At 35.1% G+C, this 16,259-nt stretch overlaps 2 protein-coding genes across 2 annotated transcripts; both read left to right on the forward strand.

Annotated features, from left to right (window-relative positions):
* The first annotated feature begins 508 nt into the window (after positions 1-508).
* Positions 509-3,463, forward strand: LOC149695136 (uncharacterized). Its single transcript, XM_089867452.1, has 2 exons — positions 509-2,012; positions 3,344-3,463. Exons 1-2 carry the CDS (start codon positions 509-511, stop codon positions 3,373-3,375), a joined length of 1,536 nt encoding a protein of 511 aa, XP_089723578.1. The 3' UTR covers positions 3,376-3,463.
* Positions 3,464-4,861: 1,398 nt separating this feature from the next.
* On the forward strand, positions 4,862-7,281 carry LOC149695137 (uncharacterized). Its single transcript, XM_089867454.1, has 4 exons — positions 4,862-4,928; positions 4,997-5,060; positions 5,576-5,753; positions 6,477-7,281. The coding sequence occupies exons 1-4, from the start codon at positions 4,869-4,871 to the stop codon at positions 6,595-6,597; spliced, it is 423 nt and encodes a 140-aa protein (XP_089723580.1). The 5' UTR covers positions 4,862-4,868; the 3' UTR covers positions 6,598-7,281.
* Positions 7,282-16,259: the final 8,978 nt, after the last annotated feature.

Below are 16,259 nucleotides of genomic sequence, written 5' to 3' on the forward strand. Positions count from 1 at the left end.
CCCATGTTAAAAACGACTAGCAAAGGCGCCCCTAGTTCCGACATTCGCCGTTGGAAGTGAACGTTGTCGTTTGGCTGTTTTGAGGTAACATTTAACTTTAAACAATTATTAATACTCGTAGTATTGTTCAACGTTGTTACTTTGGTTCAAGTTAATTTGGTTGCTCTTAAGCCTTGGTCCACTGGTTTTGGGTGTGGAGCTAGACAGCTAGTCTCTTAGCAACGCGTGTTTTTTGGCGGGAAACGCTTACACCGTAAGAAGAAATACAAAGAAAGAGTGTTAATCCTGGACGTCGGCCGTCGCATCATTTGTCCTTACAATTGGGACAAGGTTTTACGATATTGTGTCGTTTGTGTGAAAACATCTCCAGTTTTAAAAGGTATGTCCTTATCTCTCATTTTTTAAGATATGTGTTAGTAGTTTTGCCTTATTATTTACGCTGACTTAAAGAGCCCCTTTGATCAATGAATTTTCTAGCTCGGATATTTTGAACTAGATCTCTTATTTTATGATGAATTTCAAATGTCCATTGAATGTCTGTACTTTCACAAGTAACAATTTCGCCAAGTATGTTAAACATCGCGCTCTTCACAAAAATCTCCCCCACCAAATTTATTCGTGCGGTTTGGAAACGTGTGGCAAAGTATATTCATCATTTGGTTCGTTTAATAGTCATGTTCGAAGAAAGCACAAGTCTCTTTTGAGCTGCATTAACGGTGACTCAAATGTTACAAATGATTCCGAGCTCTTGGCATGTAGAGTTGAAAATTGTGACTACAACTGCGGAACTTTTAAATCATTCTATGATCATTCAAAAGAACATTTTTCCCATGAAATATCCGTATCTTGTCCATCTCAAAACTGTGCATCAGCAGCTCGTGAATACTCTACAATAGAGTCTCTTAGCAGTCATTTCAGCAGGAAGCATAGATCTCAGTATAAAAAGCGTAGGATAGAGCCACCATTACTAGGACCTGAAATTTTTTTACTTGATCAAGAGCCTGGCCAATCTAGTTTAGATATAGAATTTCCAAATAACAGCTCTTTGAACCTTTGTCCGCGAACTGATAATCGTAGTATTGAGGATGAAAAAGATACTAAAAACAACTTAGTCACAAATTTAGCATTTTTCTATTTAAAATTGCAAGCGGAAAAATATTTTCCTAATTCTGTCATCCAATATATTTCCGAAGAAATTACAAATTTGAAGTACTTAGAAAATTCATTACTTTCTGAAAAAATTAGGTCTACTCTCAAGGAAAGCTCAGTTAGTGAAGATGTTATTCAAAAGGTTATGACTGCATGCTCTGAAAGTAGCATCATGGAAAATGCCAATGATACATTTAAGTCGACTTACTTAAGGCAAAATTATTACAAAAAATATCTAAGCTACGTGGAACCTGTTCAAATCCTTGTTGGACATTACCAAGGAAGAAAATGCTTCTATCACTATGTTCCTCTTAAACAATCTCTTATCGAGTTACTTTCAAACAAAGAAGTCTCTTCACTTCTTCATTTTCCAAAGTCAACGTATTTGTTTGGAAAAAATCAGATTTTGCAGGACATTAGTGATGGTAGAATTTTTCTCCAGGACCATATCAAAAATAATGAAAAATCCATCCACTTGATAATATTTCAAGATGCATTTGAAACGGTAAATCCTTTGGGTTCGGCGAAGTGTATGCATAAAATAGTTGGCGTGTATTATACGCTTGTAAAAATTCCCAAGGAGTATCGTTCATCTGTTAATCATATACAATTGATATTTCTTACTAAAGAATTTAATTTTAAGAAATTTGGAATACGAAAATGTTTTCAAAAATTAATTGATGAACTAAAAGAGTTGGAAGAGTATGGACTTACGCTAAAGGATGGTCAGAAATTTAAAGTTTTTTTAACTAGTCTTATTGGTGACAATCTGGGAAACCATGAAATCGGTGGATTTCAATGCAATTTTTCACATGGATATATTTGTCGTTTTTGCCACATAAAATCTGACCAAATTCACGAATGTAAGTCGTTTCCCAAAAGAACCATTGCAACCTATCAGAAAGGTCTTGAGTCCTTAAGATTAAATCGTGATTTAGTATCCGCTGAAGGAGTAAAATTTGATTCGCCGTTTAATGATTTGTCATATTTCCACGTTTGTACTCCTGCACTCGCGCCTTGCCTTGCCCATGACTTATTTGAGGGAGTTGTTGCCTACGATATAAACCTATTTCTTTCTTATTTTATTCAAACTAAAGGGTGGTTCTCTTGGAGTTATTATAACTGGATAATTCTAAACTTAACTTATCAAGGCAAAGGTGTAGGCAACAAGCCATGTCCGGGAAAAGCGAATACACGAAAAATGACAGGAGATGCTTCCCAAATTTGGTGTCTCTTGAGGTTGCTAGGATTAGTGTTGAAGGACAAAATTAGAGATTTCAATGATAATGTATGGAAGCTTTATCTACAATTGAAAGAAATAGTAGAAATAATAACTGCCCCAAAAGTTTCCAAATGCGAGGTAGGTTCCCTAGTCTTTAAACTCTCAGAGTATAAAGAGGGCCTCGTGTTATCATTTCCAAACTACAAGTTAAAGGCTAAGCATCACTATCTTTTTGATCATTATCCTGAGCTTATTATGCATTTCGGTCCTCTGATACGTCTTTGGACTCTCAGATTTGAAAGTAAACACGCTGTTTACAAAAAGTGGGCTAAAAACACAAAAAACTTTATCAATCTCACCAAGACTTTAACAGACAAAAATCAGATTCAGCAATCTTACTACTTGTCTGGCTCACCATTTCCACCATTAATTAAATACCATGACTCTAAGGTACTAGAGGAAAGAACCCTTGGCAAAGAAGCCTTTGATGAAATTAGTAAACTTACTGTCACGACTAGAAACTGTAGTATTACCAACAAGGTTGAATTTAAAGGTACCCTTTATGAACGTGGGCTATTTCTTGTTTGAGAATGTAATGAAGGCTATTTAATATTTGGTCGTATTAACAATATGATTGTTGAGAAAAATAACTCTGAAATTTTAGCCTGCGTAAGTTTATTTAACTCAAAATATTTCCCTGAGCTGCATGTTTATGAGCTATCAAATACGAGCTTATCAAAGGTTTTAAAAGTTGTTGATCTTCATGATTACTATCCTTTATCATCGTATGTAATCTTTGGAAAGATTTACATTACCCTCAAGCACTGTGTATATCATCCGTAATAGACCATTTAATTTATAAACAAGTTCTGATAAACCATGTTTTTTATATTTTGACTTAAATTATATTTATTATTAACATAAGTATCATAAAAAATTTAGATATTTCATAGCTCAGTTTAATTGTTTTAGATGTCATGCAATATAGAGGAATCAGGGGATAGTGAAAATTCCCTTAAAGTTTTAATAACAAGTGCACTACCAACGATATCAGCAGAGAAGGTTGATAATGTGTTAAAATTACTGACTGACGTTGGAGTTGAAGTACCTGAAGATATAACGTATGTTTCATTTACTGACCTCCAAAACTCTAGCCTGAATACAATTCAGGTTAGGAAACTACTTGATTTTGCGAAAACAAAGTTTGGAAATAACACCGTGGAAAAAGGTTAAATATAGTTGACATTTCATTACAATTACAAAACATCATAAAATCTTGAAATTGTGTTGGTATAAATTAATAGAGCGTTCATTGGAGACCAGTGGAAATACATCAACATCATCGATTGAATATAGTATTTCAGTTGTGGGGATTGCGCATAATGTGGTAAAACTACTGTTGTTTAAAGGGACTCCAAAGAAGGCAGCGGGAGTGGATAAAAATGATTTGAAATACGTCAGAGGCGCGGTTCACATAAACTAGCTTACTTCAATTTATTTCTAAAACTAGCACTTAAGGGAATTGGCGCCGCAATATTGCGAAAAACAAGAACTAAGTGTCCACTAGATAAGAAGTCTTTGGATCTTGCCTGTGACGTACTTCAAATTATTTTACCCACCAGTCCTTTAAAGTACCACAAATTGCTAGGTATGGTTTTCTTTCTAATTATCCTACGACATGACATTTTTGTTTTTAGAGCTGCTCTAGGAATTATCAGCAAAGTACAATAAATTGGGCTCAAAACTACAAAGTTCCCGTGAACATATTTAGCAAAAAGTCCAAAACACTTTAATGTCGGGCAAGAAATTAAACAGTACAATGAGGAACAGCGTAATAAGAGATTTAGTTAATGACGCCATTAAAAGGGCTACAAGACCAAGTAGAGATGACATGAGAAAAATTGCTGCGAACTTTATTTCGACGTTTCCCAATGTTGGAAGGGATGAAGTGAATGGAGAGATAATTGAGGGTGGATCGCATTTTTTTGCGACAAAACTCATTCAAAGACTGGAAAATCTCTCTCGTGAATCGGAAAATACTATGCCAAGGGTAAAAGATGTAGCCAAGTCTAAAAAACCACGCTTGTGCGATGATCATTCAAATGAGTTTAGATTCAACCCTGAAATCAACGCAAACGATTTAAAAGAATGTGAAACAATAATGAAGGAGCTTCAAGATTTGTTTACGTTAACGAACCCCGACCAGATGATAGTTCAAGCCAAGATGAAAATGACATTTCCCCTACAAAGAGGCCACATAAACAAGGGAAGCGAAATTCAGGTGCTTTTGAAAAATTGGCCGTTTCTTTTTGAAATAGAAGGGTCCAAAACCCATATGCTAGAACTGTTGCAAAGCGATGTTTATAAATTATTTAAAGATTTCTTTTCACTAAGAAGCGAAGTAATTTGTCAATTTTTCTCATGGAGTAAAAAGAAGTTTTGCCAAGAAACTTTGACCCAACTGAAAGAAAATAACCCAAGAGATGTTGGATCAGTTATGCTACTATTGATGAATCATTTTAATGAAGACTTTGCTAATATTTTTCCTTCATTTGAAGTAAGGCAAAATTTAGTTTATCATTCAAAAACCTGACGGTAATTTTTTCTATTAACATTTCTTTTCAGCCTGGAACTTCACATACTGATATATGTGCCAAGTTAACACCTCATCCTTGCTTACCTATATTGGGTAAGTTTCAAGGAATATCAATAAGCGGGGTTTAAATCTAGTGAGGCTCTTAAAGCGAGAATGCCATGGTCAGGCAACAATTTTAATATTTATTTATCTAACGTTTTCCGTCAATTTCCTGTAAATTTTCGTTGTTGCAAAATTTGACTCTCTAAGCATAACTCCGCGATTTTTTCTTCTGTAGACAACAGGGCGCGCTTGTAATCGCTCAGTGATTGTGTTTTCCCGCCTTTTTTTAATACTGGCTTCGTTTATCAAAAATTAGAGTTAGGCTGAGCGAGTCAACTTTTAAAACTTAGCGTTAGGTATGTTCTGTCCACGATTTTAATGTTATTTTATCTATTAAAGTCGATCAAAAACTGGTTGTCTTACCAATACATTTTCCAATTTACTACATATAAATATGTGTCCCAATCCCGGTTTTAAAGTTAATTCCTCATAAATATTTAGTTGGACCAAGCGTAAAAAGAAAAGGAAAACAGATATTTATTTACTAATAACATTATTATTCTTAGGAGAAAGTATCACCAAAGCTTCGCAATTTATTCTGTGCGTGGACAAGGTCGTGATTAATGACCATTTACCAGGGAAGGACATCGTAAACGCACTTGCTTTACTTTTTGGAATGTATTTCATCTTAAATATCAAATATCCAAAACCAGGATGTGCGTCTACACTTGAATTCCTCCAAAGGTATGGAATTATGTGTATAATGATGATGGGATTAACTAGCTAATAGAATAATGGATAGTTCAGATATGGTATTGACAGTTACATCAGTTTTCATACTCCTTGAACCCTTAAAGGGATAACAAAGTAGAAAAACAAGTTATTTTTAATTGATTAAGGGTGTTAAAATATGCATAAAACATAGAAAAACACACCAAAACATTCTTGTTAAATTATAACTTATAATGAATTTTCAAAGTAACTCCATTTTTCAAGAAATTTTGAAGAAGAAAAGAAATAGAATTTTCCACGACCAATCAGAAACGGGCTCCGACTCCTTAGTTTCTCCGGAGAAGGATTAGCCAACTTCAACGGTTTTGATATCGGTCTATAATAAAGTTTAAAGAGCGTTAAGGAGGGCTAATCCTTGGCCGGAGAAACTAATGAGTCGGAGCCAGTTTTAGCGGCCTCTGATTGGTCGCTAAAATTCCATTTTTCCATTTTCATAATTTCGTGAAAAATGGAGATATGCCTAGCGAGCTAAACGACAACTTTTGAAAATTATTTATAAATTAACGAGAATGTTTTGGAGAGTTATTTTAATGTTTTGATGCGTATTTTAACACCCTTAATCAATTAAAAATAACTTGTTTTTTTACTTCATAATTCCTTTAATGATCTTTACCGTAGCGGGGCTCTCGCATATATATTTTACACACCGTATAACTAACGAATTATTTCTTTCAGATATGCAGCTCATATAAACCCCCAAAACAAGAAAGAGAAAGTTTGTCCTAAGGTTATGGGTCTTCTTAACAAAATTGGAGAAATGGAATGGACTCAATCATTTAAAAAAAATACAACTTAAAGATTAAAGACTGAAACACTATTATGAAGACACAGTAGCACGCATAATTGCGAGTCACTGGGAAAAATGAGACTATATTTGTAAACTTTAAGTTTTTTGTTATTAAGATATGTGCGCTGTATCGCGTCTTTACATGTTTTACGGGAAGAATTGTTAAAAATATTACTTAAAGGAAGACTGAAGAGCAAAATCAAGTGATTTTTATCGATTCTTCTACTAATTATAATATCTGTCTGCATAGTGAAACCTCCAGGAAATACCTCAAAGTTTTAAAAAATAAAATTAGTTTTGGTTTTCATGGATAATTTTGAAATACGGCAGATTTTATACAAATTGCGCGTGATGTGACAGTCGTGGCGCGAGATACTGAGCGTGCCACGGGAATTTGGTTAAGTAGAAGGCAGGGCGTTACGCAATTGGTCGGTGGCCATATTTCAAATTATCCATGAAATCTCAAACTAATTTGATGATTTAAAATGATCATTCGGAGGTATATTTCCTGGAGGTTTCACTATGCAGATTGGTCTTATAATTAGTAGAAGAATCGATAAAAAATCACTTGATTTTCCTCTTCAGTCTTCCTTTAAAATAACCAATTTTATAGGGAAATGCGAAAATAATCGCATAGTTTACTTTTTTTACAGTCATTTTATGTATGTTTCACAGGAATTAAAAAAAACAAAATTATGCCGTAGATTTTGCAGTAATTATGTTCATAATACAAACTACAGAGCAGTCAATTTTACCAGTGTTTAGGTGTAAAAACTCCACGTGACAAACAGTAAAATCTACACTTTCGGCGGTTTTTCGACACACGCGTAGCTTGTATAATTTACAGAATGTTCAGGGGTTTTTACGTGAACAACTGTTAAATGTATTTCTCTCATACAAGTAATTTATACGTGACAAACAGCAAAATCTACACTTTCGGCTGTTTTTTTTGACATATGCATAGCTTGTATAATTTACAGAATGTTCAGGGGTTTTTACGTGAACAACTGTTAAATGTATTGCTCTCATACAAGTAACTTATACGTGACAAACAGTAAAATCTACACTTTCGACTGTTTTATTGACACATGCTTACCTGGTTTTTTTGACACAACGTTGTTATATTTTACATGAAAATACTTGTATATTTTACGGGAAAGCTACTTAAAATCACGCCTTTTACCTGGTTAAAAAAAACAGATCCTAGGCTTGTAAAATATACACACTCATCTGTGTACTATCACTTTACTATTGAACATGTAAAATTTCCTGGCTTTCCATAGTCCATGAGTTTCCTGTAATTTTAACATTCAACTTTTCCCTCAGTGCACACCAGAACTGCGAAACCACCATCAACTGTGGGGCCATTCGAACGGACCCCATTAAAGTCACCAATGACGTTAAACAGGGCGATCCCCTGTCACCAATCATCTTTAATTCTGTTATGGATGAGTTCGCCCGTACACTACCATCTCATGTAGGCGTTAGATCGACAGGAGCAACTGCAACATTTTCTTTGCGGACGACCTAATTCTTGTCCGCTCTAGCAAAGCTGTCATGCAAGTACTGTTGGAGCATCTACGCTCGTTTTTGATACAACGTGGATTCCAAGTCAATGTTGGTAAATGCAAAGCATAGTATTGACGAAGCTGGAGAAAGCGAAAAATCTGATTAACGACACTGCGTTCAAGTTTGAACTTGACAACAATGAGATTCCTAGTATTACTGCTGAGAATTTACTCATCTACCTTGGTGTTCTGTAATTCAAATCGACATTTGGATCTCCCGCTAAACCTTTATCCAAACCAAATGTACGTCACTTCCTCTTTCATTACGTAATTTTTCTTAGTGTTTATTGGTCACTGCTGTCGCAGCGTTTAATATAAAAGTAAAATGTTTTTAAGCCTTGGATTTTTGCATGTTAGATTGTAATAATTTTGTACAATTAAGAAACCTCTTAATTTGATAGTTTAAGCTTATTAGGCCTAATTAATATTAATCAAAACGTCTTGGATTTAACCAAGACCTAAAAAGTATCGATAAGAAGAGAGTTAAGCAAGTGACTGAAGGCCCAGATATTAAAAGTTTTTTTTTTTTTAAATTAAGACTTACATGCTTAAGATGCTGTTCGGACAGTGGGACAAAGGACAATCTTCCTCGTAGAGCTTAACATGGCGGGTGGGTAAAAAAGGAGAGGGCGTCGGACAGCCCCTTTAAGAAACTTATGTTCCATCACCCTATTCCATTGAATAAACTTAATTTACTGGTAGTCAATTTATTCCCTCTCAATAATTTGAAAAATTTACTTATCTCGGGTTTTCGAGCACAATTCCATTCCCCGTTTACATTTTATAACCACATTTATCATTATTATTAAATATTAACTCTATTTAAAATTTAGTGTTTCAATTGCAAATTTTTTTATGAGCAAAACAGTTTAAAATAACTTTGGCATATGTATGAAAAATTAGGCCAACACGATGGCGCTAAAAATTGTCTATTTCTGAAGTACCCAACCTGCCTTTCGTCCCGAGTATTCCTCCCCCACTTTTAGCGTCCCACGAGACCCAATCGTTTCCGCAGTTACGGCGCGTATTTCTCTGAAAATTCGTATCCACCCCCCATCATCTTTGGAAAAACCTCACATTGAAGTCTACCTTCCCCATTTCGAAATTCTATCCTTCTTGAATTAATAGCAGTGCCCCACGATTTACTAGTGTGGAGTCCGTTATAGGGAGTTGGCAAAGGGATGAAAATATTCACCATTAAACGTCATGCTTCCACTTAGCCAATCAGATGCATTCCTCCACAAGCCTTCCATTCTGTAAAGTTTGCCGCCATTTTGGTAGAAAGGAGTAGAGACATATTAAACTACACCCCTCTGGCCTCTCTCTATAGGAACTGTATCAAGAAAATGAAGAAATGAGATAAAATTTTCCATGACGGGGTTCTCGAGCAGTCTGGGAAATAATGTTATTTTTTAAACTAGTCCTTGGGACCAGTGACCCCCTAGTGTCCTAAATAATAAACTGGTCTCCGCCTTTGTTCTCCTATAGATTTAAAATCCATAAACTGGTCCCGAGGGCCAGTATCCCCGCTTTTTGAATTAAAAAACTAGTCCAAGTAATTAATAAAATGGTTTTGGACCAGAGGAAGTGTGCTATTTCTCAGACTGTTCTCGAGGCTTGTTTATAATAATATACAGCTTCCGCACACTGTTTTCGTGGATATTAGACAATATACTAACTTGCATTACCGAAGGCGAAGTAGGACATCCATGGACACTTTTCTAGTGTTATTTGCTACTTATGGTTTCTTTTGTACCTTCATTAGACAGGCAATTAATTGGAAATTGGTAATTGTAATTAATTTGAAATATAAATGCCTAATTTCTAATTGAATTTAATTAGGCTCTATGCGTAATTGCTAATTGCAATTCATTAGTTGCCAGTTAATTAGCACAGCTTACTAAATCAATGAATTTATAAATTATCGGCTAAAACCTAACTTTAAATTCGTTTCAAATAAATTATAATTAAGTTTAACTTATGAAAAAATAAAATTAGACCTATTTAGCCCCTTCTTTTATATGAAACGTGAAAAAATTTCCTTTAAGGCTTAAGCTCGATCATAGGATGAGCGGACGACGTATTGTCTAAACAAAATGGCTATAGCTGTAAATTTCTCCTACCTACCGTACTACCTACAGCCGAAAACTACTTTTGCTAAGACCGAGGCTTAGCACTCAATAAATTAAATTTAATTCAGAAATTATTGACTAAATCGTACCATTAAGTATTGAATCAAAATAAAGTATTACTAACAAAAAATATTAAAATCAGTTCTTTCAAAGCTCAACAACGTTCTCAAAGTTCAAAAATAATCTTTAAGGTGACAAAGCGCGGCCATTGCCTAAAAGATTTAGTTTCTCCCTCTATTATTCTATACATAGTTTCCGAATCTATGTCATAAATGACGTAGCCTGCACAACGTAAGTCAAAGCTTGATTCAAAAACATGAATTTTAGCACTTAAACTTAATTTTTCTCAAAAACCTTAAATTCGTTCCTAGAAAAAGGTTTATATTTTGATATAAAACCGTTCCCAAACGTAACAAACGAATATTTCATTTCAAAAGGGTGGCGACAAAATGGCTAAATTTGAGAAAAACTCCATGTTATTTCTATGGGAAAATTTAAGTTTTTCACCAAAAGGACTGATTCATTTTATGGAAATGAAAACCACCCTTAGCAACTTTATTTTTTATTCAATAAACTAATGGGTAAATCTTTTTGAAATTTTAACCACATATTGTGGACCCAAATTGTAGTTCTGTGGAATTTGTTAGAAACAATTAATACGATACAAAAAAACTACATCCAAACAAAAAACCCTCCTTATACATTAAGAGCAGTATGAAGTCTTATCTAAGAGAGCTACCAATCTCCTAGAATACGCAGTTAATATAAAAGAAATAAGGTTATTAATAATTACTTATTCCTGTTACTAAGTTTCAACCATATAATGATGGTACAACAAGTAGCCTTTCTGCGACTTAAAAGTACCGATGTTTTGGAACCACATAATGAGAATCGTCATTTTAATTTAAGCTGCGACTCAAGTTTAAAGGGCTAAAATCAATGATACCATCAATCGATTTAAGTTCTAGCTTAAAAGGAATGACTGGCGCTACTCTATATACATGATAATGTCGTTCAAAATACAATGTCACAAGAAGCGAAATAATAAAATAGAAAGACTGCTGGCCTATCAAAATTATGTATTCTATCTGCCCGAAACGCGGCAAGTCATCACTTGACACTTGTAACACCACTGTATTTCCAGCTTTATATGTAATTCCGTAGTATTTAACCCAATTAAAACACCCTTCATCTTTGTAAACTTATATTTCAACAGTTTGGCAATTTCTCTTCCTTGCTTTAAATTGACCACCAGAGTGTTATGGCACAACCCAAATTCAGTGTTTCTTATATCACACGCTTTGTTATTCCGAGAGTTATAGGCAAACATCGAGAGGTGGCAGCACTCACTGCTGCCCAACCCCAAAAAGCATTCTCGGATTTTTAAACAGCTACAAAAGGCTACCAACTATTCTACTCCGGAATCAAACTTTACTCCTCCAAGATTATTCGCTATACACTAATGAACTCTTTTAAAACATTTTGGATTAAAATGAACGCTCCAATGGCTTGATTAAAATATTGTGACAATGTTTGGCAAAAGTTTGAATAATGGAGATTTCTAACAAATAGTGTATAGCAATAGCATCTTAATTGTTTTTTCCGATGTAAAACTCATTATCATATTTTTTGAGTTCATGTCGCATTAAATACAGAAAGAATGGCGAACAGTCCCTCTCGTAAAAAAATGCACCCGCGCCACTGGCAAACAAGTGGTCGGGGAAAAAATACAACTGCCTAATTTTTTTCAAGTATTGACTATCCGATCGGACTCTCTTCATAAAACGAGAATACTCGCCATTTTCAGTTTTCTGTAATAATAATGTTCACAATCATAACCAACGTATTTAATTATTCTCTGGGGAAAGCTCGTTCTTCGCTTACACCAAGTTGGCACGTAATCGTGTTTTATGTTATTTACTTCTAATATCAGAATACGGCGACAAAACTTAAATTTAAACGGCAAAATCCTACAATAGTTAGTTAGATAATGGTTTACTATCGGTCTTTGATGTTTTAAGTATCAACTTATAGCCTTAATTTTGAGCTTGTCATTTTTAAACCCTTAACTATTACAATGGCAAATAGAGAGCTCATAGTATTACTCCATCTGTTATTATCCCATAAATTCGTAAGTTTGTCAACATAATTGGTGTCAATCGAGGTTGTCCAAGGATGTCGTCGATACTGTCGATGTGTTGGTCCTTAGAAATTAGTAGTTCGCCGCTCAATAATCCCGAATAACATTTGACAACAAACATTGCGCCAATTAACCAGCCCAGCAATAGAATTCTCGCCGCAGTTCCATCACCAACATCATCAGAATCTGAATTCAAATGAAAAGACCTGTTTACGCTTGGAAAAAATATCAGCGCCTAAATTTTTCTAATCTGGAAATCCTTCTGCGCAACTTAAACAAATGCTAATGAACTTAACAGTTTTCGAGGAGACCAGAGACGTATTTCCAAAGCTTTTCATAGATGATGCGGCGTAGAGAAGGTGTCCTAGTTGATTTGATATATTTGAGAAAGGACGTTGCTAGCACCATTAGGATCAAACAGGAAATCATCGTCAACCAGATTGTTCCATTGAAGCCTTTTATCGCCAGACGACTTTCAGCCTGATTTCCTTTATCTTTGACACACGTTAAGATACAATAGGACACAGTTTGCAAAGCTGGTGATACGTGATAAAGATCCAATCCGGCAAAATGTGGGAAATAAGTTATAGCAACCGCGTTTGTAATCTAGTAAATGAAAATTACGTTACACACATGAACTGTGAAAGTGTTTTATATTTTAACTCCGGTTGAATTTAAATCTTCCTCGTTCAGTATTCATACCCCATGTACTAGGGCTTTCTCCCATGAATGCTTCTCATCACTCAAAATTGTTAAGTTGGATCATGTTGTCACGTGCCTTGTCAATGCTCACAAATTTCAGCCTGTGTAAATGATAAACCATTAAGAGAATTCGATATTCATTACGATTTTCACTAAATCGTCTTTTCCGAGAAAAGTATGTTCATCATTTTGATGATATGACATAGTTTAGATAGATTAAGTTATTTACAAAGCTTAAGATTAATGTTTTTAGATTATGGGAAATTGTTGAAACACTTTTTACTTCTGATTAATAACGAAATTTAACTTATCTCAAAAATTATATAATATATATCTAATATATATAATCAGGGATAGATTTAGTTTTAGAAGTGGGAATAGAGAACGGTTAGTATTTACTTCAATCCGACTCATAGCCCAGTATAGAGCCCCTCCCTCAAACACGTAATTAAATATTTAAGTTATCATATTGGCTCGCTTAAACTACGTTTTCATGACGTTGCTGACGGGGACAGCGAAAAATGCGTAATTGCTTTTTACGTCTGTCGCTATGACCCGCCTCTTCTTTCATACCCCTCCGTCCCGGGGAAGGGGGTCCGGGACAAGGAGTATCGAGTAGTTGGAAAATTTGTTTCGAGTATTTATCGAGTAATTGGGAAATGGTTTTGCAGTATTTCAGCACTTTCTGTTAACTTATCGCTCTAATAATAGACATTTAGTATAATTTTGATCATCGACAACTTCTTGAAACATTTCCCAGACAGTATTAGTCTTCTTCCCTTAAATTAAAACTAATTCCTCATCAATATCTTCTTCGGAATCTCATTCCTCACCTTAGCCACTAGCCTTAATTATCCTTCGCGCAAAGTCCCAAACGAAAATTACTAAGCTGAACTTAAACAAAGAAGAAATAAGTTAATAAAATAAAAACATAATTATAATAGTCAACGATATTATTAACTGTATATTATTACTTTTACTTCCACTATTGAACCAGCTAGTAGCTACTACTCTACAACATTACACTGGCATTATGATCTAAACTACCCAATAAGCACTAACGTGCGTCTGTTAACCAATAAACGTGACTTTCTAGTGGATTTGTATAGCTACTACATCCAATTTTCAGAGTTAAAGCTCTTCCAAAAGCAGGTTCGAGTATTTATCGAGCCTTGGTTTGATACTCGAAACGTTTTCGAGTCTCAGAAAATCTCTTATCGAGTATCGAGTCGAGTACTCGGCTCGATACTCGATCGAGTACTCGAGTCTTATCGAGTACTCGTGCAGCACTAATGCATTTAATATATAAAACTGGACGTACGTTAAGTTTTGCAAGTTACATAGAATGTAATGAAATCGGAAAATGGTCAAACTTTTCTCCTCCAAGATTATTCGCTATACACTAATAGACTCTTTTAAAAGCATTTTCGATTAAAATGGACGCTCCAATGACATGATTAAAATATTGTGACAATGTTTCGCAAACGTTTGCTTAATGGACTTATTTTAACAAGTTTTCGTTGCTCTTAGCAACCAACTATGAAACAGTGCTGTCCACAACATTTTCATTAAAAAATTGTTTTAGCCTTAAGAAAATTATGTTTTTCATTCTTAAAGGGGATATCTCCTACATCGACTCTACCCCTTGAGCCAGATTTTCTTTCCAGTATAGCACCAATGTAAATATATAGCAATTCAGATCAGTTGAGTTCAAAAATCATTTCTCCGTTTTTGGTGGTCTGGTGCATGATCACTGGCCAGGCGCGTCGTAAGCTAAATTGAAGAAGTGGATAATTAAAATATATGAGCTAATGTCTGGACTCTGGAAACCCTTGAATTTTCTTAGTGGTCCTGTGGACCACTGACCCCCCTCCGATTTAATTTTTAAACTGGTCATTTGACCTGTGCCACTGCCTTATTTCCCACGCTGGTACTGATTGTAATATCAGCAGCGAGAATGTTATTATTAAATCTTAACTACATTTAGCTAGTCCCTCTTGCTTCACAAATAAGTATGTCACACACGCTCATTTGTCTCAAATATATTAGTTCTTTATTGAAAATGTTAACAAATTTTAGTTTTTTTTGGAATCCACATCATAAAGATTCCGATTCCACTATTGTTACGCACAGTAAAATACAGCCTAACCATGGAGCAAGTCAGGAGGGTCGACTCTAGCTTTGGCCTATTGTAACGGATTTTCGAAACGTGACCATGGCGCCCTTTTTCGTAGTTAAAACGGGGGATACTAATCTCTCGCCCCCGCGCATCTAACTATGTTCCGTAGGAAACCTAAAGCCGCTTCTGCCTACGGAAACTGCCAGAGTCAACTGTCGACCCTCCTGACTTGCTCCATGGCCAAACTAAATCATAAAATCCCACTTGACACCCACCTCATCTGTCCAAAATACGTACGTCTAGCTCTTTTTTAGACTCTTAGCGAGGAACCTCATTACGAGTGAGGTTCAAGTAGGGCTGTGCGAGCCTTGAATTTTTGGTTTCGAGTCGAGTATCGAGTATTGAAATTTTCCCTTATCGAGTATCGAGCCGAGTCTCGAGTACTCGAATCGAGTATCGAGTAGTTGGAAAATTTGTTTCGAGTATTTATCGAGTAATTGGGAATTGATTTTCTAGTATTTTCCCACTTTCTGTTAATTTATTGCTCTCATAATAGACATTTGGTGTAATTTTGATCATCGACAACTAATTCAAACAATTCCCAGACGGTATTAGTCTTCTTCCCTTTCAATTTATCTAACTGAATTCCTCATAAATATCTTCTTCGGAATCTCATTCCTCACCGAAATCACTTGTAGCCATTGTTATAATTCGCGCAGAGTTCCAAACGAAAATTACTAAACTAAACTTAAAAAAAAATAATAATAATAAAATAATAATAGTAAACGCGCCTTTAACTGTATTTCATTACTTTTACTTCCACCATTTTACCAGCTAGGAGCTACTACCCTATTACATTGCACTGGCATTATGATCTAACCTCCCCAACGAGCACTAATGTGCGTCTGTTAACCAATAAGCGTGACTTTCTTGTAGATTTTTATAGCTACTACATCCTATTTTCAGAGTTGAAGGCTTTCCAAAAGCAGGTTCGAGTATTTATCGAGCCT

This window comes from Phalangium opilio, unplaced genomic scaffold (genome assembly GCF_054372755.1).
Source record: "Phalangium opilio isolate 3A_F unplaced genomic scaffold, DU_Popi_V2 ptg000022l_1, whole genome shotgun sequence".
Taxonomy (NCBI): domain Eukaryota; kingdom Metazoa; phylum Arthropoda; class Arachnida; order Opiliones; family Phalangiidae; genus Phalangium; species Phalangium opilio.

What these genes read in the sequence shown, in the direction of transcription:
- LOC149695136 (XM_089867452.1), top strand. Translation starts at nt 509, where the DNA reads ATGATGAATTTCAAATGTCCATTGAATGTCTGTACTTTCACAAGTAAC. An exon ending in ATCTGACCAAATTCACGAAT is followed by an intron (nt 2,013 to 3,343) that starts GTAAGTCGTTTC and finishes TAATTGTTTTAG; the next exon opens with ATGTCATGCAATATAGAGGA.
- LOC149695137 (XM_089867454.1), top strand. Translation starts at nt 4,869, where the DNA reads ATGCTACTATTGATGAATCATTTTAATGAAGACTTTGCTAATATTTTT. An exon ending in ATATTTTTCCTTCATTTGAA is followed by an intron (nt 4,929 to 4,996) that starts GTAAGGCAAAAT and finishes ATTTCTTTTCAG; the next exon opens with CCTGGAACTTCACATACTGA. An exon ending in ACACTTGAATTCCTCCAAAG is followed by an intron (nt 5,754 to 6,476) that starts GTATGGAATTAT and finishes TATTTCTTTCAG; the next exon opens with ATATGCAGCTCATATAAACC.